General features: G+C 41.2%; 1 protein-coding gene across 1 annotated transcript in view; it reads left to right on the forward strand.

The window, feature by feature from the left end:
* The window catches only part of LRP6 (LDL receptor related protein 6), a 473,927-nt gene that overhangs the window by 85,444 nt on the left and 362,143 nt on the right, over positions 1-26,340 (forward strand). Inside the window, exon 3 of the mRNA XM_053718916.1 lies at positions 17,956-18,153. Within this exon, the coding sequence (XP_053574891.1) occupies positions 17,956-18,153 (198 nt within the window). The remainder of the gene's footprint in view (positions 1-17,955; positions 18,154-26,340) is intronic.

The raw sequence follows: 26,340 nt of genomic DNA on the forward strand, positions 1-26,340 counted from the left end.
GCTTTATCAATTCTACTGTACAAGCGTCTGGCAGATGTTCCTGACGTTCAGTCGTTCTGTCAGGCTTTAGTTAGTATCAAGCCTGTGTTTAAACCTGTTGCTCCGCCATGGAGTTTGAATTTAGTTCTAAATGTTCTTCAAGGGGTTCCGTTTGAACCTATGCATTCCATAGATATTAAGCTTATATCTTGGAAAGTTCTGTTTTTAGTTGCTATCTCTTCGGCTCAAAGAGTTTCTGAACTATCTGCATTGCAATGCGACTCGCCTTATCTTGTTTTCCATGCTGATAAGGGGGTTTTGCGTACCAAACCTGGATTCCTTCCTAAGGTTGTTACTAATAGGAATATCAATCGGGAAATTGTTGTTCCTTCTGTGTCCTAATCCTTCCTCTAAGAAGGAGCATCTGTTGCACAACTTGGACGTGGTTTGTGCTTTGAAGTTTTACTTGCAAGCAACCAAAGATTTCTGTCAAACATCTTTGTTTATTCTGGAAAACGTAGAGGTCAGAAAGCTATGGCTACCTCTTTCTTTTTGGCTGAAAAGCATCATCCGTTTGGCATACGAGACTGCTGGACAGCAGCCTCCTGAAAGGATTACAGCTCACTCTACTAGAGCGGTGGCTTCCACATCGGCTTTTAAAAATGATGCTTCTGTTGAACAGATTTGTAAGGCTGCGATTTGGTCTTCGCTTCATACCTTTTCCAAATTTTCCAAATTTGATACTTTTGCTTCTTCTGAGGCTATTTTTGGCAGAAAAGTTCTTCAAGCAGTGTCGCCTTCTTTTTAACCATCTGTCTTGTCCCTCCCGTTCATCCGTGTCCTGTAGCTTTGGTATTGTATCCCACAAGTAAAGGTTGAATCCGTGGACTCCTCTTAACTTTTATAGAAGAAAAGTAAATTTATGCTTACCTGATTAATTTCTTCTATGGTAAGACGAGTCCATGGCCCGCCCTGTCATTTTAAGACAGATTATATTTTTTTTTATTTAAACTTCAGTCGCCTCTGCACCTTGTAGTTTCTCCTTTTTCTTCCTGTACCTTCGGTCGAATGACTGGGGGGTGGAGCTAAGGGAGGCGCTATATAGACAGCTCTGCTGTGGTGCTCTTTGCCACTTCCTGTTAGCAGGAGGATAATATCCCACAAGTAAAAGATGAATCCGTGGACTCGTCGTACCATAGAAGAAATTAATTCATCAGGTAAGCATAAATTTACTTTTTTGATGCTTTTGATTGGAATTTTATTTGCAGTATGTATATTATACACTTTTTCTTCTGTTAAGTGTGATCAGTCCACGGGTCATCATTACTTGTGGGATATTAACTGCTCCCCTACAGGAAGTGCAAGAGGATTCACCCAGCAGAGTTGCTATATAGCTCCTCCCCTCTACGTCACCTCCAGTCATTCTCTTGCACCCAACGACTAGATAGGATGTGTGAGAGGACTATGGTGATATATTTAGTTTTTATATCTTCAATCAAAAGTTTGTTGTTTTATAATAGCACCGGAGTGTGTTATTCCTTCTCTGGTAGAATTTGAAGAAGAATCTACCTGAGTTTTTCTATGATTTTAGCCGGAGTAGTTAAGATCATATTGCTGTTTCTCGGCCATCTGAGGAGAGGTAAACTTCAGATCAGGGGACAGCAGGCAGATTAATCTGCAAAGAGGTATGTAGCAGTTTATTATTTTCTGACATGGAATTGATGAGAAAATCCTGCCATACCGTTATAATGTAAACTCAGCCTTGAATGCAGTAGATGTAGCTGATATCAGGCTGTCATGTATGTATATTTTACACTTCAGTTTTCTGGGAAATGGTACTTCTCTGGCTTTTAAACTGTATACATAGACTTAACCTATTTTGCAGGGACTTGCAATAGGTTTTAAATGACAATTAATTATTGAGGTAAAACGTTTTTTTGCTGGCATGTAAAAACGTTTTTTTCTCTGAGGTACTGGGTGAAAAAATGTTTTGGGCACTTTTTTTCCACTTGGCAATAGTTTTGATTTAAATTAGAGCAGTTCACTGATCCCTCTCACTGTTATGTGTGTGGGGGAGGGGCCATTTTGGTGCTTTCACTATGCATCAGAAAAACTCAGTCAGAGGTTCATTTTCTTCCTGCATGATCCGGTTCATCTCTACAGAGTTCAGGGATCTCAAGAGTCTTTTTTGAGGGAAGTAATCATTCACAGCAGAGCTGTGCTGATTGTATTGACTGTGATATAAAAAACGTTTATTTGTGTATTTTTTTCTGCTGCCTGGGTTAGTTATCATTTGCTGAGGGGAACAATCCTTTGCTAAAACTGTATATTCTGACAAAGATTGATGCTATAACTTAATTATTTTAACTGTTATAATATTTTTCTGTGCTTCTTAAAGGCACAGTTCGTTTTCATATTATTTGTAAATTACTTTGTAAAGTATTTCCAAGTTGCTGTTTATTTGCTAGTGTGTTAAACATGTCTGATTCAAAGGAATATCTCTGTGCTATATGTGTTAATGCCAAAGTGGAGCCCAATAGAAATTTATGTACTAAATGTATTGATGCTATTTTAAAAAACAGTCAATCTGTACAAATTGAACATATTTCACCAAACAACGAGGGGAGAGTTATGCCGACTAACTCGCCTCACGTGTCAGTACCTGCATCTCCCGCTCAGGAGGTGCGTGATATTGTAGCGCCGAGTACATCTGGGCGGCCATTACAAATCACATTACAAGATATGGCTACTGTTATGACTGAAGTTTTGGCTAAACTACCAGAACTAAGAGGTAAACGTGATCACTCTGGGGTGAGAACAGAGTGCGCTGATAATGCAAGGGCCATGTCTGATACTGCGTCACAGTTTGCAGAACGTGAAGACGGAGAGCTTCATTCTGTGGGTGACGGTTCTGATCCAAATAAACTGGACTCAGACATTTCAAATTTTAAATTTAAGCTTGAGAACCTCCGTGTGTTACTAGGGGAGGTATTAGCGGCTCTGAATGATTGTAACACAGTTGCAATCCCAGAAAAAATGTGTAGGTTGGATAAATATTTTGCGGTACCGACGAGTACTGACGTTTTTCCTATACCTAAGAGACTTACTGACATAGTTACTAAGGAGTGGGATAGACCCGGTGTGCCTTTCTCACCCCCTCCTATATTTAGAAAAATGTTTCCAATAGACGCCGCCACACGGGATTTATGGCAAATGGTCCCTAAGGTGGAGGGAGCAGTTTCTACTTTAGCTAAGCGTACCACTATCCCAGTGGAGGATAGCTGTGCTTTTTCAGATCCAATGGATAAAAAATTAGAGGGTTACCTTAAGAAAATGTTTGTTCAACAAGGATTTATATTGCAACCTCTTGCATGTATTGCGCCTGTCACGGCTGCAGCAGCATTTTGGTTTGAGTCTCTGGAAGAGACACTTCAATCATCCACACTAGATGACATCACACACAAACTTAAATTCCTTAAGTTAGCTAATTCATTTATTTCAGATGCCGTAGTACATTTAACTAAACTTGCGGCTAAAAATTCAGGATTCGCCATTCAGGCACGCAGAGCTCTGTGGCTGAAATCCTGGTCAGCTGATGTTACGTCTAAATCTAAATTGCTTAATATTCCTTTCAAAGGGCAGACCTTATTCGGGCCCGGCTTGAAAGAGATTATTGCTGACATTACAGGAGGTAAAGGTCATGCCCTGCCTCAGGACAAGGCCAAAGCCAAGGCTAGACAGTCCAATTTTCGTTCCTTTCGTAATTTCAAAGCAGGAGCAGCATCAACTTCCTCTGCACCAGAACAGGAAGGAGCTGTTGCTCGCTACAGACAAGGCTGGAAACCTAACCAGTCCTGGAACAGGGGCAAACAGGCCAGAAAACCTGCTGCTGCCCCTAAGACAGCATGAATTGAGGGCCCCCGATCCGGGACCGGATCTAGTGGGGGGCAGACTTTCCCTCTTCGCCCAGGCTTGGGCAAGAGATGTTCAGGATCCCTGGGCGTTAGAGATCATATCTCAGGGATACCTTCTGGACTTCAAATCCTCTCCCCCAAGAGGGAGATTTCATCTGTCAAGGTTGTCAACAAACCTAACAAAGAAGGAAGCGTTTCTACGCTGCGTACAAGATCTTTTATTAATGGGAGTGATCCATCCAGTTCCGCGGTTGGAACAAGGACAAGGGTTTTACTCAAATCTGTTTGTAGTTCCCAAAAAAGAGGGAACCTTCAGGCCAATCTTGGATTTAAAGATCCTAAACAAATTCCTAAGAGTTCCATCGTTCAAGATGGAAACTATTCGAACAATTTTGCCCATGATCCAAGAGGGTCAGTACATGACCACAGTGGATTTAAAGGATGCTTACCTTCACATACCGATTCATAGAAGTCATTACCGGTATCTAAGGTTTGCCTTTTTAGACAGGCATTACCAGTTTGTAGCTCTTCCATTCGGACTGGCTACGGCTCCAAGAATCTTCACAAAGGTTCTGGGCACTCTTCTGGCGGTACTAAGACCGCGAGGAATTTCAGTAGCTCCGTACTTAGACGACATACTGATACAAGCTTCAAGCTTTCAAACTGCCAAATCTCATACAGAGATAGTACTGGCATTTCTAAGGTCGCATGGATGGAAAGTGAACGAAGAGAAAAGTTCTCTCTTTCCACTCACAAGAGTTCCCTTCCTGGGGACTTTGATAGATTCTGTAGAAATGAAGATTTACCTGACAGAGGACAGGTTAACAAAACTTCAAAATGCATGCCGTGTCCTTCATTCCATTCAACACTCTAAATCTGAATCAAGAGACCAGAAATTCTCTTCTATGGTGGCTTTATCGGCCACATCTGTCCAGGGGAATGCCATTCAGCAGGCCAGACTGGTCAATTGTAACAACAGACGCCAGCCTACTAGGTTGGGGCGCTGTCTGGAATTCTCTGAAGGCTCAGGGACTATGGAATCAGGAGGAGAGTCTTCTTCCAATAAACATTCTGGAATTGAGAGCAGTCCTCAATGCTCTTCTGGCTGGGCCCCAGTTAACAACTCGGGGGTTCATCAGGTTCCAGTCGGACAACATCACGACTGTAGCTTATATCAACCATCAGGGAGGGACAAGAAGCTCCCTAGCAATGATGGAAGTATCGAAGATAATTCGCTGGGCAGAGTCTCACTCTTGCCACCTGTCTGCAATCCACATCCCGGGAGTGGAGAACTGGGAGGCGGATTTCTTAAGTCGTCAGACTTTTCATCCGGGGGAGTGGGAACTTCATCCAGAGGTCTTTGCCCAAATACTTCGACGTTGGGGCAAACCAGAGATAGATCTCATGGCGTCTCGACAGAACGCCAAGCTTCCGCGCTACGGGTCCAGATCCAGGGATCCGGGAGCGGTCCTGATAGATGCCTTGACAGCACCATGGACCTTCAGGATGGCTTATGTGTTTCCACCTTTCCTGATGCTTCCTCGATTGATTGCCAGAATCAAACAGGAGAAAGCATCAGTGATTCTAATAGCGCCTGCATGGCCACGCAGGACTTGGTATGCAGATCTGGTGGACATGTCATTCTGTCCACCTTGGTCGTTACCTCTGAAACAGGACCTTCTGATTCAGGGTCCTTTCAAACATCAAAATCTAACTTCTCTGAAGCTGACTGCTTGGAAATTGAACGCTTGATCTTATCAAAGCGTGGTTTTTCTGAGTCAGTTATTGATACCTTAATACAGGCTAGGAAGCCTGTTACCAGAAAGATTTACCATAAAATATGGCGTAAATACCTATATTGGTGTGAATCCAAAGGTTACTCTTGGAGTAAGGTTAGGATTCCTAGGATATTGTCTTTTCTACAAGAAGGTTTAGAAAAGGGGTTATCCGCTAGTTCCTTAAAGGGACAGATCTCAGCTCTGTCCATTCTGTTACACAAGCGTCTGTCAGAAGTTCCAGACGTTCAGGCTTTTTGTCAGGCTTTGGCCAGGATTAAACCTGTGTTTAAAGCTGTGGCTCCACCATGGAGTTTAAACCTTGTTCTTAACGTTTTACAGGGTGTTCCGTTTGAACCCCTTCATTCCATTGATATAAAGTTGTTATCTTGGAAAGTTCTATTTTTAATGGCTATTTCCTCGGCTTGAAGAGTCTCTGAGTTATCAGCCTTACATTGTGATTCTCCTTATTTGATTTTTCACTCGGATAAGGTAGTTCTGCGTACTAAACCTGGGTTCTTACCTAAGGTAGTCACTAACAGGAATATCAATCAGGTGATTGTTGTTCCATCCTTGTGCCCAAATCCTTCTTCGAGGAAGGAACGTCTTTTGCACAATCTGGATGTAGTTCGTGCCCTTAAATTTTATTTACAGGCAACTAAAGATTTTCGACAAACGTCTTCCCTGTTTGTCGTTTACTCTGGTCAGAGGAGAGGTCAAAAAGCTTCTGCTACCTCTCTCTCTTTTTGGCTTCGTAGCATAATTCGTTTAGCTTATGAGACTGCTGGACAGCAGCCTCCTGAAAGAATTACAGCTCATTCCACTAGAGCTGTGGCTTCCACTTGTGCCTTTAAGAATGAGGCCTCTGTTGAACAGATTTGCAAGGCTGCAACTTGGTCTTCGCTTCATACTTTTTCCAAATTTTACAAATTTGACACTTTTGCTTCCTCGGAGGCTATTTTTGGGAGAAAGGTTCTTCAGGCAGTGGTTCCTTCTGTATAAAGAGCCTGCCTATCCCTCCCGTCATCCGTGTACTTTTGCTTTGGTATTGGTATCCCAGAAGTAATGATGACCCGTGGACTGATCACACTTAACAGAAGAAAACATAATTTATGCTTACCTGATAAATTCCTTTCTTCTGTAGTGTGATCAGTCCACGGCCCGCCCTGTTTTTTAAGGCAGGTAAATATTTTTTAAATTATACTCCAGTCACCACTACACCCTTGGCTTCTCCTTTCTCGTTGGTCCTTGGTCGAATGACTGGAGGTGACGTAGAGGGGAGGAGCTATATAGCAACTCTGCTGGGTGAATCCTCTTGCACTTCCTGTAGGGGAGCAGTTAATATCCCACAAGTAATGATGACCCGTGGACTGATCACACTACAGAAGAAAGGAATTTATCAGGTAAGCATAAATTATGTTTTTTGTACACTATTGGGATATACAAATTGCTATGAACTGTCTGCATTGCATGTCCAGCAGCACAAATAATTTTTACACAGGCAGAACTCCTGTCTCTGTAGATATGGAAGGCATTACATATCCTATAATATTAGTGTACTTAATTTCATAGTATATACCCTCTAGGGCAGGGATATGGGGAACCTTGGCCCTCCAGATGTTTCAGAATTGCATTTCCCATGATGCTCATCTGGACTTTAGTGCCTAAGCATCATGGGTAATGTAGTTCTGAAACATCAAGAGTGCCAAGGTTCTCCATCCCTGCTCTAGGGAAATACCATTAATGAATTGTACTCTGCAGGTTTATTTCTTATTGCAGTTTTGCAGGAATTTTCTGTATTTTGATACAACTGTGGAGATCCTTTAGAGATAAGACCTATTGGTATCTCTCCTATCTATATTATGTGTTCCTTTATATCTATGCACAAAGGTTCTATCATGCAGATATTGAACATTGATAATGAGTTGTTTCATTTACAGTGGAGATCCTTTAGAGGTAAGGTATTACCTCCATTGGTATGTCTCTTATACCTATGGTATGGGTAATTTTATATGTATGCAAATCTGTTTATCATGCAGATACTGAGCATTGATAATGAATATTTTCATGGATCACGTACATTGTGTATTTACTTCCTAAAGATATACGCAGGCTCTGATTATGTCAACATAGATTTATTTACAAGTATCTAATGTGTACCTGTTGATCTATATCTGTTGCTCCTTTAGTCTGTAAGGCTACATGCAATATAAATATGTGGAAATGCTTAAGTAGGTACATGTATACCATTGCTACTACTTATATAATATATATGTGTGTGTATGTATATGTAGGATCCATCAAGAAAAACAGTTTGAATATCTGGACTGATTCTCTTTGCTTCAAAGAGGGCAAAAAAAAACCTCCCGATCTCTTGAAGGACATATACCCTCCTTATGACCAGCTGGCCTTTTTCAGGTTGCCAAGATCCTTCTGACACTGCAGTCTTTTTATATAAGGATTAAGAGGTAGGGGAATAAATTAATCCCAGTTCCTGTGTAACCTCAGAGTCAAGTGTTTTTTTTACCCCAATTGTTTAATTGTCCTAAGGGATTTGTAGTCCTTTTCCAGATTAACATCCATAAACATGTTGGTCATGATTCCAACTTGTATAATGGGAACTTACCTCACTGTTTTTTACTCTTCATCCAAAGGGTCAATTTCTGGCTAGTATAGAGCTCTAAGATCTTGGCTGTACATCCATAAAGACAGGGATTACTTTCAGTTCCGGAGGTTTGTATATCTGCAAAGCTTTGACAGTTTTCCAGCCATGTTGGATAAAATCTAGTGCTCGGATTCAGGACATTTTAGTTGCTCCTTATCTGAATGACATACTAGTGCAAACTTATTTCTGTTAATAGCTATTGCTCATACTCTTCAGTTTTTGTCTTCATTCAAGACCATGATTGGAGTATTAATGTACCTCAAAGGTTCATTATATTCTGCTATAAGGATAGCATTTACAGGAGTCATATTAGACTCAATCTTTAGGCATCTAGTTTCCGGATGGAACTTTGCAATATAGGATTCAGAGGGTGTGTCTCTTCGTACCTTTCACTACCTTCAGTCGGTTCAGTGCATGGTGACAGTGGGACTTAGGGTAGCTGCTTCAGACGCAGTTTATTTGCCCCATTTTCTCTTCAGACTCCTTTAATGGCTTGCTACGTCAGTGGGCAAAGAATAATTTACATTTGGCATACAGATTGCTTTGTATTTTCCGTCAGTCAATTTTTTTTTTTCCTTGAGTACATAAAGTCTGTATGACTTTTGGGACATCCTTCCTTCGTCAGTCTTGGCCTGTTGTGCTGACGGATGCCAGTCTCTCTGGTGGTCTGGGTTTCTCATAGAGTGCAAGGAGTTGCGTTTCCTCTAAAGGCAAGATTACCAATCAACATTCTGGAATTTTGAACGATCTTCGGACTCTCAGCCCTGACCCCTATTGAAGGAGGGAGAAGTGTATTGGTTTCCAGTTGGACAGCATATTGGCGGTAACCTACATAAATTATCAAGGGGAATATCTGCAGTCCACTGGCCATGCAGGGAGTGTCTAAACTCCATCTTAGGCTGAGAAGACTTTTTGCTTCCTGTTGGCAATTCACATGGGAGGTGGATCATCTCAGAGGTCTATCGGTCCATACAAGAGAGTGGTCTCTCATTAGGACATTATCGATCACTCAGAGATCGAGATGGGCTTACAGGACATATATCTGATGACCTTTCATTTAAATCACTTTCTTCCAAGCTCTTCTAAGCTAAAGATTCAAAGACTCTCCTAATAGACGCCTTGGTGTGTCCAAGGTACCTTCATCTAGCATACATGTTTCCAAGAATCATACTTGAACCAAACGGGAGTCAACGTCAATATCAATTGCTCTAGTCTGACTCCGCAGGACTTGGTATGCGCTTATAGTGCAGATGTTTCTTGCTCTCCATGGCTTCTTCCTCTGAGACAACTTGTCTCAAGGTTCTCTTTTCATCAGGATCTTTAATCTCTACATTTAAAGCTGAACTTTAGCCAATTAGTACAGTGTCCGGCACAATCCACGGACGTGATCACAATGTTATCTATATGGTTTACATGAACTAGCTCTCCCTTATTGTGAAAAGCAAATAAAAAAGCATGTGATGAGGCACAATCCACGGACGTGAACACAATGTTATCTATATGGTTTACATGAACTAGCTCTCCCTTATTGTGAAAAGCAAATAAAAAAGCATCTGATGAGGCGACCTTCAAGGGCTTACAAATTAGCATATGAGCCTTCCTAGGTTTAGCTTTCAACTAAGAATACTAAGAGAACAGAACAAAATTGGTGATAAAAGTAAATTTGAAAGTTGTTTAAAATTACATGCCCTATTTGAAACGAGTTTTTTTTTTTTTTTTTTTTTTTTTTTTTTTTTTAACTTGACTGGCCCTTTAAGTCAAAATTAAACTTTCATGATTCTGGTAGAGCATGCAATTTTAAACACTTTCCAACTTTTACTGAGCATGTGCAAAAACACGCAGAATATCCAGCAGCTTCAGGATTCACAAATAAATTCTTACCCTAATTGCTCCCACACTCAGTAATCTGAAAATAAACATACTGCTGCACCTGTGCTGCACCTGTGCAAATAAGGAGACATCCATATCATATAAAACACACTTTTATTGGAATCAAAAGATAAAATACTTTCAGGGCACAGCCTGTTCAACTAACAGCTGATGCAGTGTCATATAGGCAGGAAACGCATCAGCTGTTGATTGAACAGGCTGTGCCCTAAATGTATTTTAACTTTTTGATTCCAATAAAAGTGCGTTTAATATTATATGGAAAATACCTAACGGTTAACCTACCTAGTAGACAGCTTGCAACTCTAAACTAAACACTAAGGGCTCCATGTACTAAGAGGCGGGCGGACAGCTTCTTAACTCGCAAAGCTGTCCGCCCGCCTCCGCTACACACGGGCAGCGGATCTATTGATCCGCTTGCCCGTATGTATCATTACACACTCAGCGGAGTGTGTAATGCCCGCCCCTTCAGTCGCGCGACCAATCACGCGACTGAAGGTGCTGTCAATCACCGAGAGCGAGCGAGCTCTCGGTGATTCTGCTTCGCCACCTAAGAGGTGGCGTAGGGTGTAGGAAGCAGCGGTCTAATGACCGCTGCTTCTTACATTGCGGGAAGCAGGCTCGCATATGCGAACCTGCCCCGCAAAGGCTCCGGAGCAGCTTTCGCTGCTTCGTACATGGAGCCCTAAAGCTCCTCTGGACTGTGACCGTCACTGACAGTGTGTCACACTAGTTTCACTCGCACTGCCAGTCTGCCACGGTCTCCTCCTCCTCCTCTGATCTCCTCTCTGACTTCAGAATCAGGGGGGGGGCACGGAGGGGCCAGCGTGTATAATATATTGACGAGTCTACAGCAACAACACACTGACATGTGATTGTGAAATATAATTGATTGCACCGTACGCTGTCGCCACGGGTTTACAAATTACAATACATACATAGAATGTAATTTGTAAACCAGTGGGAATGGCGTACGGTGCAATAAATTCTATTTGACTCTAAGGAGCATATTTATCAAGCTCCATATGGATCTTGAGGCCCCTTTGGCTCCATAACTTGTCCGCCTGCTCTGAGGCCGTGGACAGAAAACCTGATCAAATACGATAGGGTTGATTGACACCCCCTGTTAGCAGCCGATTGGGCGTAAATCTGCAGGGGGCGGCATTGCACCAGCAGTTCACAAGAACTGCTGATGCAATGATAAATGCCGACAGCGTATGCTGTTGGCATTTATCGATGTGCAGCGGACATGATACGCTACTTCGTATAATGTCCGCTCGCACATTGATAAATAAACACCCCTAAGACTCTTAGTGTTATGTTGCAGTGCGGGAGGAAGCTGCTCAGCCATTGAAATAGCCTGCTCTGTGGTGGCACGGTGGCTCGGTGGCTCAGTCTACAGCAGTCAGCAGAAACTCAGCACATAATTATAACAAACGCCTACCACAAGCCATATATGTGATTAGCAGTGACTCTCAGACTCTGACATGACCTCACCTTGTGGCCAACGAGTCATGTCTGAGAGCCATTGCTAATTACATCACCTCAATAGCGGTAGTTTCTGTCTTCCGGGTCTCAGTCCACACTAGTAGCCCATTGACTGTCAGTGCCACTGCCATCACCTTTATCTCATAATCCTCTTCACAGTCTTCAGCATTTTATTAAGTACTTATCGGTTTGGTACTGGTAGAAGTACTAGTGTGTTCCCTGTAGGTTCTTCAGGCAGCAGCTGATTCAGATGTCCTCCGGCTCCAACTCTGTCTACTTTTGTGACAAAAAGAGGGGTTGGTAGGGCTTGATAAAGCTCTGCTGAGCGAAACGTGTCGACCTTTGTGACTGTTGACTTTTATGATTGTTCTTACTCTACACAACAAGTTTTAACATCCACTTGCTGCTAAGTGGAACAGCTTCATTTTAACTGCAACAACCCGGGTTGCCAATTATAGTTTCTTTGGGACTTTCCTCTTTCCCTGCGTGGATACAGCACTAAGTGCAGGGTATCTTTGACATCTTTGTGAAGAAATTTAAATTTGTGTCATAAAAATGAGTGACCAACCACTAAGAACTGCTAGCTAATCCTCTCGAGAAACCTGGTTGTGACGTCAGACGCCAAGACACATGCTGCGCTGTCAAGTCACTAGGTGAGAGGTAAGACGGCTGCTGTGAACGGCTCTACCGAAAACATCAAGAAGATAAGGTAACTTGTTTACTCTATAATAACATCGACTAGAACCAAGAGACTGAAAGAGTCCTACTAATACAATCCTATTTATCACTTATGGTGAACGCTCACAAGTTTTTGAACTGTTGAATATGCTGGATACCATAAGGTGTTATATTGGCCAATACATTTATCGCTAACAAATACAAAAATCTGAACACGAATATTTGAACATACGGATCCCAATTGGGGCAGCTTGATTAGCTGTATTCTAGATCTAATTCAGATGTATACACTGTTTTGCAAATATTTGTTTTAACCTCCTGCCTTTCTCAAGTTGCTGGTTTTTGATCTGTGGATATATGTTTTAACTCTTAGCTGTTTGCCAGCTGTGATTTTATCTTACAAACCTTAGTTTCTTTCATGTAATTAGCAAGAGTCCATGAGCTAGTGACGTATGGGATATACATTCCTACCAGGAGGGGCAAAGTTTCCCAAACCTCAAAATGCCTATAAATACACCCCTCACCACACCCACAAATCAGTTTTACAAACTTTGCCTCCTATGGAAGTGGTGAAGTAAGTTTGTGCTAGATTCTACGTTGATATGCGCTCCGCAGCAGGTTGGAGCCCGGTTTTCCTCTCAGCGTGCAGTGAATGTCAGAGGGATGTGAGGATAGTATTGCCTATTTGAATGCAGTGATCTCCTTCTACTGGGTCTATTTCATAGGTTCTCTGTTATCGGTCGTAGAGATTCATCTCTTACCTCCCTTTTCAGATCGACGATATACTCTTATATATACCATTTCCTCTGCTGATTCTCGTTTCAGTACTGGTTTGGCTTTCTACTACATGTAGATGAGTGTCCTGGGGTTAGTAAGTCTTATTTTCTGTGACACTCTAAGCTATGGTTGGGCACTTTTATATAAAGTTCTAAATATATGTATTCAAACATTTATTTGCCTTGACTCAGGATGTTCAACATTCCTTATTTCAGACAGTCAGTTTCATATTTGGGATAATGCATATGAATAAATCATTTTTTCTTACCTTACAAATTTGACTTTTCCCTGTGGGCTGTTAGGCTCGCGGGGGCTGAAAATGCTTCATTTTATTGCGTCATTCTTGGCGCGGACTTTTGGCGCAAATTTTTTTTCTGTTTCCGGCGTCATACGTGTCGCCGGAAGTTGTGTCATTTTTGACGTTTTTTTGCGCCAAAGGTGTCGGCGTCCGGATGTGGCGTCATTTTGGCGCCAAAAGCATTTAGGCGCCAAATAATGTGGTGCTTTTTTGGCGCTAAAAAAATATGGGCCTCACTATTGTCTCCACATTATTTAAGTCTCATTATTTTGTGCTTCTGGTTGCTAGAAGCTTGTTCATTGGCATTTTTTTCCCATTCCTGAAACTGTCATTTAAGGAATTTGATCAATTTTGCTTTATATGTTGTTTTTTCTATTACATATTGCAAGATGTCCCACGTTGAAGCTGAGTCAGAAGATACTTCAGGAATATCCCTGCCTGGTGCTGGAGCTACCAAAGCTAAGTGTATCTGCTGTAAACTTTTGGTATCTGTTCCTCCAGCTGTTGTTTGTACTGTTTGTCATGACAAACTTGCTAATGCAGATAATATTTCCTTTAGTACTGTTACATTACCTGTTGCTGTTCCGTCAACATCTAATACTCAGTGTTCCTGATAACATAAGAGATTTTGTTTCTAAATCCATTAAGAAGGCTATGTCTGTTATTCCTTCTTCTAGTAAACGTAAAAAGTCTTTTAAAACTTCTCATTTTTCAGATGAATTTTTAAATGAACATCATCATTCTGATACTGATATTGGTTCTTCTGATTCAGAGGATTCTGTCTCAGAGGTTGATGCTGATAAATCTTCATATTTATTTAAAATGGAATTTATTCGTTCTTTACTTAAAGAAGTCCTAATTGCATTAGAAATTGAGGATTCTAGTCCTCTTGATACTAAATCTAAACGTTTAGATAAGGTTTTTAAATTTCCTGTAGTTATTCCAGAAGTTTTTCCTGTCCCTGGTGCTATTTCTGAAGTAATTTCCAGGGAATGGAATAATTTGGGTAATTCTTTTACTCCCTCTAAACGTTTTAAGCAATTATATCCTGTGCCATCTGACAGATTAGAATTTTGGGACAAAATCCCTAAGGTTGATGGGGCTGTCTCTACTCTTGCTAAGCGTACTACCATTCCTACGGCAGATGGTACTTCCTTTAAGGATCCTTTAGATAGGAAAATTGAATCCTTTCTAAGAAAAGCTTACTTGTGTTCAGGTAATCTTCTTAGACCTGCTATATCTTTAGCGGATGTTGCTGCAGCTTCAACCTTTTGGTTAGAAGCTTTAGCGCAACAAGTAACAGATCATAATTCTCATAGCATTATTATTCTTCTACAACATGCTAATAATAATTTTATTTGTGATGCCATCTTTGATATCATTAGAGTTGATGTCAGGTATATGTCTCTAGCTATTTTAGCTAGAAGAGCTTTATGGCTTAAAACTTGGAATGCTGATATGTCTTCTAAGTCTACTCTGCTTTCCCTTTCTTTCCAGGGTAATAAATTATTTGGTTCTCAGTTGGATTCTATTATCTCAACTGTTACTGGAGGGAAAGGAACTTTTTTACCACAGGATAAAAAATCTAAAGGTAAATTTAGGTCTAATAATCGTTTTCGTTCCTTTCGTCACAACAAGGAACAAAAGCCTGATCCTTCATCCTCAGGAGCGGTATCAGTTTGGAAACCATCTCCAGTCTGGAATAAATCCAAGCCTTTTAGAAAACCAAAGCCAGCTCCCAAATCCACATGAAGGTGCGGCCCTCATTCCAGTTCAGCCGGTAGGGGGCAGATTACGTTTTTTCAAAGAAATTTGGTTCAATCTTTAATTCATCATGCTTATGTCGAGTCGGGTAAAACTCAGCCTCAAAGGATTAGAGCTCATTCTACTAAGTCAGTTTCTACTTCCTGGGCGTTTAGGAGTGAGGCTTCGGTTGATCAGATTTGCAAAGCAGCAACTTGGTCTTCTTTGCATACTTTTACTAAATTCTACCATTTAGATGTGTTTTCTTCTTCTTCTGAAGCTGTTTTTGGTAGAAAAGTACTTCAGGCTGCTGTTTCAGTTTGAATCTTCTGTTTATGTTTTTCATTAAACTTTATTTTGGGTGTGGATTATTTTCAGCAGGAATTGGCTTTCTTTATTTTATCCCTCCCTCTCTAGTGACTCTTGCATGGAAAGATCCACATCTTGGGTAGTCATTATCCCATACGTCACTAGCTCATGGACTCTTGCTAATTACATGAAAGAAAACATAATTTATGTAAGAACTTACCTGATAAATTCATTTATTTCATATTAGCAAGAGTCCATGAGGCCCGCCCTTTTTTGTGGTGGTTATGATTTTTTTGTATAAAGCACAATTATTCCAATTCCTTATTTTATATGCTTTCGCACTTTTTTTCTTATCACCCCACTTCTTGGCTATTCGTTAAACTGAATTGTGGGTGTGGTGAGGGGTGTATTTATAGGCATTTTAAGGTTTGGGAAACTTTGCCCCTCCTGGTAGGAATGTATATCCCATACGTCACTAGCTCATGGACTCTTGCTAATATGAAAGAAATGAATTTATCAGGTAAGTTCTTACATAAATTATGTTTTTTTGGGGAGACGTCCCTATAGTTTGATAGTCTCTTTTTGAATATATGGGTCAGCAAGACCAATTTTAGAATTTGTATTGTGTATATTGCCCCCTTTTTTTTTTTTTAACTATAAAGAAAATATTGTCCTAATTTGTTTGTGGCAAATCTGTTTTTGGTGTTTCACATTTGTTTCAATACATTGCACATTTATATAGGCAACTTATTTAGTGGGACACACACCTTAGTAGCAAGTCCTTTTTATATCAAATTTGCAAACACTCCTTTACAATTTTATCTATCACTATTGTACATATCGCTATAATTATAGCGGTTATCTAATAATCACCTTTCCTTAAAAGTAATATTTTAATACACATCACGGTTTTATATAATTTTGAAGATACCTTAGTTATTTTTCACATATACCTTAAGCTAATTGCAGCGCACCTACCAACCCCTCCTTTTTTTTGTCACAATTCTAACTTTTGAAAGACCGAAGGATCTTTCAACCTCTGGCAAGTGTTTGGTGTTTTATAAACGCCAGCGCACTACTATATCACTTTTTTGACCCTAACTCTGTCTACTTGATCCACCACGAGCTGCTCAGGAGTGGACGCGCAGCAGTCTCTTCTCTGTTCCTGCCAGTGGTCCTCAGTGTGAGCATGCGCAGGGAGTCAAACAACTCCGGTCACGTTCTCCTGGTGCTGTCAATCGCCATTGGCTCCCTGCAAAAATAATAGACCGCATTAGAGATGCCTCTATAATTTTATTTTTAGCCGCACTGCAGCTGCAAACCACCACTGGATGGCGCTACTGATAGAAGACTATGCAACAATATTGTGCGATAGAGAGAAAGCAGCCCCCTATGCTGCCTGCCTGCCTGTCTATTGCGCAATATGGGTGGGGGGAATGGAGAGAATTTTTTTTATTTTTTTAAATAAAAATTTAAAATGCTCAAAATGGCAGGTGCTGTAGTGCCTCACCTGCCTCCTATGAATGCATGTCATATCTATCATCTATATCTCTCTATCTCTCTTTGATGCTGTGGCTCCAGTTGTGTACAAAATTTTCAGATTTATTTATTGGGGATTCCCCAATAACCGTAAAACCTTCAATTCAGCAAGCTGAAACTGGGCAAACATTAGCAAGGTGACTAACACTGGCATGTGTAAACCCTCTTAAGTGGGTGGGGCATGTGGCATAGTCTTTTACTGTTGGTTTACAATTCTTGTGGTTTTAAAGTACATGAGATGTGTGATTTCAGACAATGACTTGCTAATTGGTAGTGGAATTTGTATATGTTCAAACTTGTTTCCTGGGGTCTGAAATCTTCATGCAAGTGTTTTTTTTTTTTTTTTTTTGTTTCTGAATCCAAACTGAGCTCTTTGATTTTACCGGCTAATACAAGTTTAGAATTCATGGGTCTGCACATTTATTGAAAACCACACACACACAAAAATATATATATATATATTTTCAATTCATTACAGAAGTTGTCTGTAGCAGACAGCTGAACCCCCAGCCTAGTTGTCTTCTGATTTAGATTTAGACTAGGCTTTTATAAATGCAAAGGTTCAGTTTGTCTTTCATGACTTAATAATGAATGGACAAACCACAATTGTTAAAAGAACTTTTATAGTGCGAAAATAAACATTTGCCATGCCACTCCAGATGAGAATAAATCTGGTGAGCAAATGAGAAGCAGGCATACTTTTGTATGCACAAATCACTGGACACCATCTGGAGTAGTATGTTCTGGGAGTGCAACTACTTATGTTACTAGTTTTTATGGTTTAAATCTGGAAAAATAAATGGCAGTAACTTATTTTTTATTTTTATTACAGTGCCTAATATTTTACCTGCAATGTTGAATTTACTGTTATTAGATTGATTTTTCTCTTCTTTCTTTGTGCAGGTATATGTATTGGACGGACTGGGGTGAGGTACCAAAGATTGAACGAGCTGGTATGGATGGATCATTGCGGTCGATTATTGTGGAATCTGACCTTTACTGGCCAAATGGACTAACTTTGGATTATGAGGAGCAGAAACTTTACTGGGCTGATGCAAAGTTGAGCTTCATTCACAAATCCAACTTGGATGGTTCTCTTCGGTAAGAAAAGTCACCTTGCCTTGTACCCCTTCTTTTTTTTTTTTTATTTTGTGTGTGTGTGGATGTATGATTTGACATATGGCCTACAAAACTGTGTATGCCTTAGTTACCTATATACCACTGCTCATAACTTTCCAGATGCTGATATAAATATATTGATACTTGTATATCTATAAGTGTGTGTGTGTATAATATTACACACACACACACTTTTCTTGGAAAACGGTGCAGTTTTATTGGTTTAATTATGAATGAATGACCGTTTCAAAGAATTCAGAAGGGACATTAAACAGGCATACAAAGGTGTGTAGGGTATTCCTCAATTGCATTCATTTCATACATCTAAGATGTAACCCCTGCATTGTGCCTGGCAAAGACTCTGATCTCTGTATCGACCACATGACTTGGACCCTGTTTCTTGTTACATTGTTGAAGTGAATCCAACGTTTGTGTATAAAGTGTTGCCAACTTTCTTGAACTTTTTTGGCACAGGCATGATTATTCGCCAATTCAGAAAATGGGGCCAAGTGAACCATCCAAAGGATAAGTAGAAGCAAATGTCGTAGGCAGTGTCGCTTGTTTTTTTTGTATGCTCGAACCAAGAGACAAAAACATTAAAAATAAAGTAAAATTTAGTATCAAACAGTTCATTATCTTGCTCTCCCTCCCAGAGCTTCCTTTTTCTTTTGTGTTAGTTATTCTCCCCCCCCCCCCCGTGCTTTCATCCCAGTTTTATGGGATAAATAATATTTAGTGCAAATTTGAAGGGGAAGTGTGGCTAAATAAATTGTCACTTTCTTCTGTTAAGTGTGATCAGTCCACGGGTCATCATTACTTCTGGGATATTACTCCTCCCCAACAGGAAGTGCAAGAGGATTCACCCAGCAGAGCTGCATATAGCTCCTCCCCTCTACGTCACTCCCAGTCATTCTCTTGCACCCAACGACTAGATAGGATGTGTGAGAGGACTATGGTGATTATATTTAGTTTTATATCTTCAATCAAAAGTTTGTTATTTTAAAATAGCACCGGAGTGTGTTATTACCTCTCTGGCAGAGTTTGAAGAAGAATCTACCAGAGTTTTACTATGATTTTAGCCGGAGTAGTTAAGATCATATTGCTGTTTCTCGGCCATCTGAGGAGAGGTACACTTCAGATCAGGGGACAGCGGGCAGATGAATCTGCATAGAGGTATGTAGCAGCTTTTATTTTCTGACAATGGAATTGATGAGAAAATCCTGCCATACCGATATAATGTCATGTATGTATACTTTACACTTCAGTATTCTGGGGAATGGTACTTCACTGGAATTACACTGTAAAAAGTACATAAAACTTTTTAATAACTAAGAAATTATGTTTAACGTTTTTGCTGGAATGTAAAATCGTTTTCATTTGCTGAGGTACTGAGTGAATAAATGTTTGGGCACTATTTTTCCACTTGGCAGTTGCTTGATCTTTTTTCTGACAGTTTCTGTTCTCTCTCACTGCTGTGTGTGAGGGGGAGGGGCCGTTTTTTGGCGCTTTTACTACGCATCAGAAATTTCAGTCAGCAGCTCATTGTATTTCCTGCATGATCCGGTTCATCTCTACAGAACTCAGGGGTCTTCAAAACTTGTTTTGAGGGAGGTAATTTCTCTCAGCAGAGCTGTGAGATTATAGTTGACTGAGATAAAAAACGTTTATTCTGTAATTTTTTTCTGCTTTCAGAATTAGTTGTCTTTTGCTAATGGGATCAAACCTTTGCTAAAGTTGTGTTGTTTACAAGGATTGAGGCTATAACTGTTTCAGTTTATTAATTTTCAACTGTCATAAATCTTCTGTGCTTCTTAAAGGCACAGTACGTTTTTAATAATATTCTAATAGAATTGTATTCCAAGTTGCAAGTTTATTGCTAGTGTGTTAAACATGTCTGATTCAGAGGAAGATACCTGTGTCATTTGTTGCAATGCCAAAGTGGAGCCCAATAGAAATTTATGTACTAACTGTATTGATGCTACTTTAAATAAAAGTCAATCTGTACAAATTGAACAAATTTCACCAAACAACGAGGGGAGAGTTATGCCGACTAACTCGCCTCACGTGTCAGTACCTGCATCTCCCGCTCGGGAGGTGCGCGATATGGTAGCGCCCAGTACAGCTGGGCGGCCATTACAGATAACTTTACAAGATATGGCCACTGTTATGACTGAAGTTTTGGCTAAATTACCAGAACTAAGAGGCAAGCGTGATCACTCTGGGGTGAGAACAGAGTGCGCTGATAATATTAGGGCCATGTCAGACACTGCGTCACAGGTGGCAGAACATGAGGACGGAGAACTTCATTCTGTGGGTGACGGTTCTGATCCAAATAGACTGGATTCAGATATTTCAAATTTTAAATTTAAGCTGGAAAACCTCCGTGTATTACTAGGGGAGGTGTTAGCGGCTCTGAATGATTGTAACACAGTTGCAATACCAGAGAAAATGTGTAGGTTGGATAAATATTTTGCGGTACCGGCGAGTACTGATGTTTTTCCTATACCTAAGAGACTTACTGAAATTGTTACTAAGGAGTGGGATAGACCCGGTGTGCCGTTCTCACCCCCTCCGATATTTAGAAAGATGTTTCCAATAGACGCCACCACACGGGACTTATGGCAAACGGTCCCTAAGGTGGAGGGAGCAGTTTCTACTTTAGCTAAGCGTACCACTATCCCGGTGGAGGATAGCTGTGCTTTTTCAGATCCAATGGATAAAAAATTAGAGGGTTACCTTAAGAAAATGTTTGTTCAACAAGGTTTTATATTGCAACCCCTTGCATGCATTGCGCCGGTCACGGCTGCAGCGGCATTCTGGATTGAGTCTCTGGAAGAGAACATTAGTTCAGCTATTCTGGACGACATTACGGACAGGCTTAGAGTCCTTAAACTAGCTAATTCATTCATTTCGGAGGCCGTAGTACATTTAACTAAACTTACGGCTAAGAATTCAGGATTCGCCATTCAGGCACGCAGGGCGCTGTGGCTAAAATCCTGGCCAGCTGATGTTACTTCTAAGTCTAAATTACTTAATATAGCTTTTAAAGGGCAGTCCTTATTTGGGCCTGGTTTGAAAGAAATTATCGCTGACATTACAGGAGGTAAAGGCCACGCCCTGCCTCAAAACAGGGCCAAACCTAAGGCCAAACAGTCTAATTTTCGTTCCTTTCGGAATTTCAAAACAGGAGCAGCATCAACTTCCTCTGCCCCAAAGCAAGAAGGATCTGTTGCTCGCTACAGACAAAACTGGAGACCTAACCAGTCTTGGAACAAGGGCAAGCAGGCCAGGAAACCTGCTGCTGCCCCTAAAACAGCATGAATTGAGGGCCCCCGATCCGGGATCGGATCTAGTGGGGGGCAGACTTTCTCTCTTCGCCCAGGCTTGGGCAAGAGATGTCCAGGATCCCTGGGCGCTAGAGATAATATCTCAGGGATACCTTCTGGACTTCAAACACTCTCCTCCAAGAGAGAGATTTCATCTGTCAAGGTTGTCAACCATCCAGACAAAGAAAGAGGCGTTTCTACGCTGCGTACAAGAGCTCTTGTTAATGGGAGTAATCCATCCAGTTCCACGGTCGGAACAGGGACAAGGGTTTTACTCAAATCTGTTTGTGGTTCCCAAAAAAGAGGGAACTTTCAGACCAATCCTGGACTTAAAGATCCTAAACAAATTCCTAAGAGTTCCATCGTTCAAGATGGAGACTATTCGGACAATTTTACCTATGATCCAAGAGGGTCAGTACATGACCACAGTAGATTTAAAAGATGCTTACCTTCACATACCGATTCACAAAGATCATTACCGGTACCTAAGGTTTGCCTTCCTAGACAGGCATTACCAGTTTGTGGCTCTTCCATTCGGATTGGCTACAGCTCCAAGAATCTTCACAAAGGTTCTGGGTGCTCTTCTGGCGGTACTAAGACCGCGGGGAATCTCGGTAGCTCCATACCTAGACGACATTCTGATACAAGCTTCAAGCTTTCAAACTGCCAAGTTTCATACAGAGTTAGTACTGGTATTTCTAAGGTCACATGGATGGAAGGTGAATGAAAAGAAAAGTTCACTCGTTCCACTCACAAGAGTTCCCTTCCTGGGGACTCTTATAGATTCTGTAGAAATGAAGATTTACCTGACAGAGGACAGGCTAACAAGACTTCAAAGTGCTTGCCGCACCCTTCATTCCATTCAACACCCGTCAGTGGCTCAATGCATGGAGGTAATCGGCTTAATGGTAGCGGCAATGGACATAGTACCCTTTGCACGCTTACACCTCAGACCACTGCAACTGTGCATGCTAAGTCAGTGGAATGGGGATTACTCAGACTTGTCCCCTTCTCTGAATCTGGATCAAGAGACCAGAAATTCTCTTCTATGGTGGCTTCTCGGCCACATCTGTCCAGGGGGATGCCATTCAGCAGACCAGACTGGACAATTGTAACAACAGACGCCAGCCTTCTAGGTTGGGGTGCCGTCTGGAATTCTCTGAAGGCTCAGGGACAATGGAGTCAGGAGGAGAGTCTCCTGCCAATAAACATTCTGGAATTGAGAGCAGTTCTCAATGCACTCCTGGCTTGGCCCCAGTTGACAACTCGGGGGTTCATCAGGTTTCAGTCGGACAAAATCACGACTGTAGCTTACATCAACCATCAGGGAGGGACAAGAAGCTCCCTAGCAATGATGGATGTATCGAAGATAATTCGCTGGGCAGAGTCTCACTCTTGCCACCTGTCAGCAATCCACATCCCGGGAGTGGAGAACTGGGAGGCGGATTTCTTAAGTCGTCAGACTTTTCATCCGGGGGAGTGGGAACTTCATCCGGAGGTCTTTGCCCAAATACTTCGACGTTGGGGCAAACCAGAGATAGATCTCATGGCGTCTCGACAGAACGCCAAGCTTCCTCGTTACGGGTCCAGATCCAGGGATCCAGGAGCAGTCCTGATAGATGCCCTGACAGCACCTTGGGACTTCAGGATGGCTTACGTGTTTCCACCCTTCCCGATGCTTCCTCGATTGATTGCCAGAATCAAACAGGAGAGAGCATCAGTGATTCTAATAGCACCTGCATGGCCACGCAGGACTTGGTATGCAGACCTGGTGGACATGTCATCCTGTCCACCTTGGTCTCTACCTCTGAAACAGGACCTTCTGATACAGGGTCCTTTCAAACATCAAAATCTAACTTCTCTGAAGCTGACTGCTTGGAAATTGAACGCTTGATTTTATCAAGACGTGGGTTTTCTGAGTCAGTTATTGATACCTTAATACAGGCTAGGAAGCCTGTTACCAGAAGGATTTACCATAAGATATGGCGTAAATACCTATGTTGGTGTGAATCCAAAGGTTACTCTTGGAGTAAGGTTAGGATTCCTAGGATATTGTCTTTTCTACAAGAAGGTTTAGAAAAGTGTTTATCTGCTAGTTCATTAAAGGGACAGATCTCTGCTCTGTCCATTCTGTTACACAAACGTCTGTCAGAAGTTCCTGACGTCCAGGCTTTTTGTCAGGCTTTGGCCAGGATTAAGCCTGTGTTTAAAACTGTTGCTCCACCATGGAGTTTAAACCTTGTTCTTAATGTTTTACAGGGCGTTCCGTTTGAACCCCTTCATTCCATTGATATAAAGTTGTTATCTTGGAAAGTTCTATTTTTAATGGCTATTTCCTCGGCTCGAAGAGTCTCTGAATTATCAGCCTTACATTGTGATTCTCCTTATTTGATTTTTCATTCGGATAAGGTAGTTCTGCGTACTAAACCTGGGTTCTTACCTAAGGTAGTCACTAACAGGAATATCAATCAAGAGATTGTTGTTCCTTCTTTGTGCCCAAATCCTTCTTCGAAGAAGGAACGTCTACTGCACAACCTGGATGTAGTCCGTGCTCTAAAATTTTACTTACAGGCAACTAAGGAATTTCGACAAACGTCTTCTCTGTTTGTCGTTTACTCTGGTCAGAGGAGAGGTCAAAAGGCTTCTGCTACCTCTCTTTCTTTTTGGCTTCGTAGCATAATTCGTTTAGCTTATGAGACTGCTGGACAGCAGCCTCCTGAAAGAATTACAGCTCATTCTACTAGAGCTGTGGCTTCCACTTGGGCCTTCAAGAATGAGGCCTCTGTTGAGCAGATTTGCAAGGCTGCAACTTGGTCTTCGCTTCATACTTTTTCCAAATTTTACAAATTTGACACTTTTGCTTCCTCGGAGGCTATTTTTGGGAGAAAGGTTCTTCAGGCAGTGGTTCCTTCTGTATAAAGAGCCTGCCTATCCCTCCCGTCATCCGTGTACTTTTGCTTTGGTATTGGTATCCCAGAAGTAATGATGACCCGTGGACTGATCACACTTAACAGAAGAAAACATAATTTATGCTTACCTGATAAATTCCTTTCTTCTGTAGTGTGATCAGTCCACGGCCCGCCCTGTTTTTAAGGCAGGTAAATATTTTTTAAGTTATACTCCAGTCACCACTACACCCTTGGCTTCTCCTTTCTCGTTGGTCCTTGGTCGAATGACTGGGAGTGACGTAGAGGGGAGGAGCTATATGCAGCTCTGCTGGGTGAATCCTCTTGCACTTCCTGTTGGGGAGGAGTAATATCCCAGAAGTAATGATGACCCGTGGACTGATCACACTACAGAAGAAAGGAATTTATCAGGTAAGCATAAATTATGTTTTTAGCCATGCCCTTGTGTTGCAGTAATATCACTTTTCTCAAATGAAAGAAGCCGCATCCACTCCACTGCTTTTTTTTTCTGCATCCTACTTTGTTCGTGGTGGCGCACAATTTTTTATCTTTGGTCAGACAGTTTTTTTTCCCTTTTCCTCCCCACCCCCCCCAAAAGCCGTTTCCGCACCCCCAGAAAAAAAAAAAATGGTGTTGAATATGTTTTTTTTTTTTTTTTTTTTTTTACAATGATATTGTCGATGACATGGTATTCAAAGTTTATAACACAAAAACCTTAAAGGATTACTTTCTGTTATAATTTTTAAGCTAAACAACTAACATATTAAAGTTAATAAACATTAAAACCTACTGACCTGTATTTTCTCCAAAACGAAGTTTCATAACGTTCTAAAAGTTATATCTTTTATTCGCCGATGATGTCACGTTATCCTGCACACTATTTTCAGCACTGCATGTTCAAAATACTTAAACCAATAACTTTGTGTTTAAAGCGCCATTTTGAAACCTAGGTATTGTAAACGGATTGGTACAGAGCAAAGGATACCCACGGAGTGGGTTTGGAAAGCAATTAAATTTGCAGACAAGATTTCTGATATACGGTAGAGATATGTTAATGAAATGCTATTGATAAAAAGCGTATTTGAGGTAGTTAGTTAGTAACAGGCATAGAAAATATTTACTTACAGTGGCCCTTTAATGAAAGGCGTCTGAGACTTTATGTAAAGTCTGAAATCATTGCAAGTTCTCTCAGCTGAAGACAAACAAATCCTGTAATACAATTCAAGTACACTATACTTCTAAATGCAATTCTCAAATAAGACAAATATGCATTTCTGCCTCTAGGGGGCACTGAAGGGGACAGGCTTCAGTTTAGTTTGCTTCTGGGCTCCATCTTGTTCCTGCTACACTGGGCGAATGTTGGTGTACAGGGGAGAGTTTCTGTACTCTCAGGTCTTAATTGGCGAGACCAACATCTATAGCAGTGTTTCCAAAACACAGTCCTCACGTACCCCCAACAGGGCTGGTTTTCATCATAGCTGAACTCAGTGGCGTCACTAGGGTTGGTGTCACCCGGTGCGGTAAGTCATGGTGTCACCCCCCCCCAGAAAGCAGACACACACAAAAACACAGGCATACACACATACAAACACTCAGACACACTTAAAAACATACTCAGATGCACACACAAACACTCGGAAACACACTCAGACACACACACAAAAACACACACACAAAAACACACACACAAAAACACTGAGACACACAAAAACTCAGACACACACACATACAAAATATGTAAACTGCACTGCATTAATTATGAAGCTCATGCCTAGAGCTCCTCCCTGGCTCAGCAGAACATCAAATGAAAGATAAACAGAGCACTCTAAAATAAATCACTGAAGAAAAGGTTTAGGCGCACAAACTATGAAAATTCTGCGCACAAACTATGAAACTTCCCCAGTCCCACTAATGTTCACAAATGCCAGCCTCTAATA

The sequence above is a fragment of the Bombina bombina genome, chromosome 6 (assembly GCF_027579735.1).
Source record: "Bombina bombina isolate aBomBom1 chromosome 6, aBomBom1.pri, whole genome shotgun sequence".
NCBI lineage: Eukaryota > Metazoa > Chordata > Amphibia > Anura > Bombinatoridae > Bombina > Bombina bombina.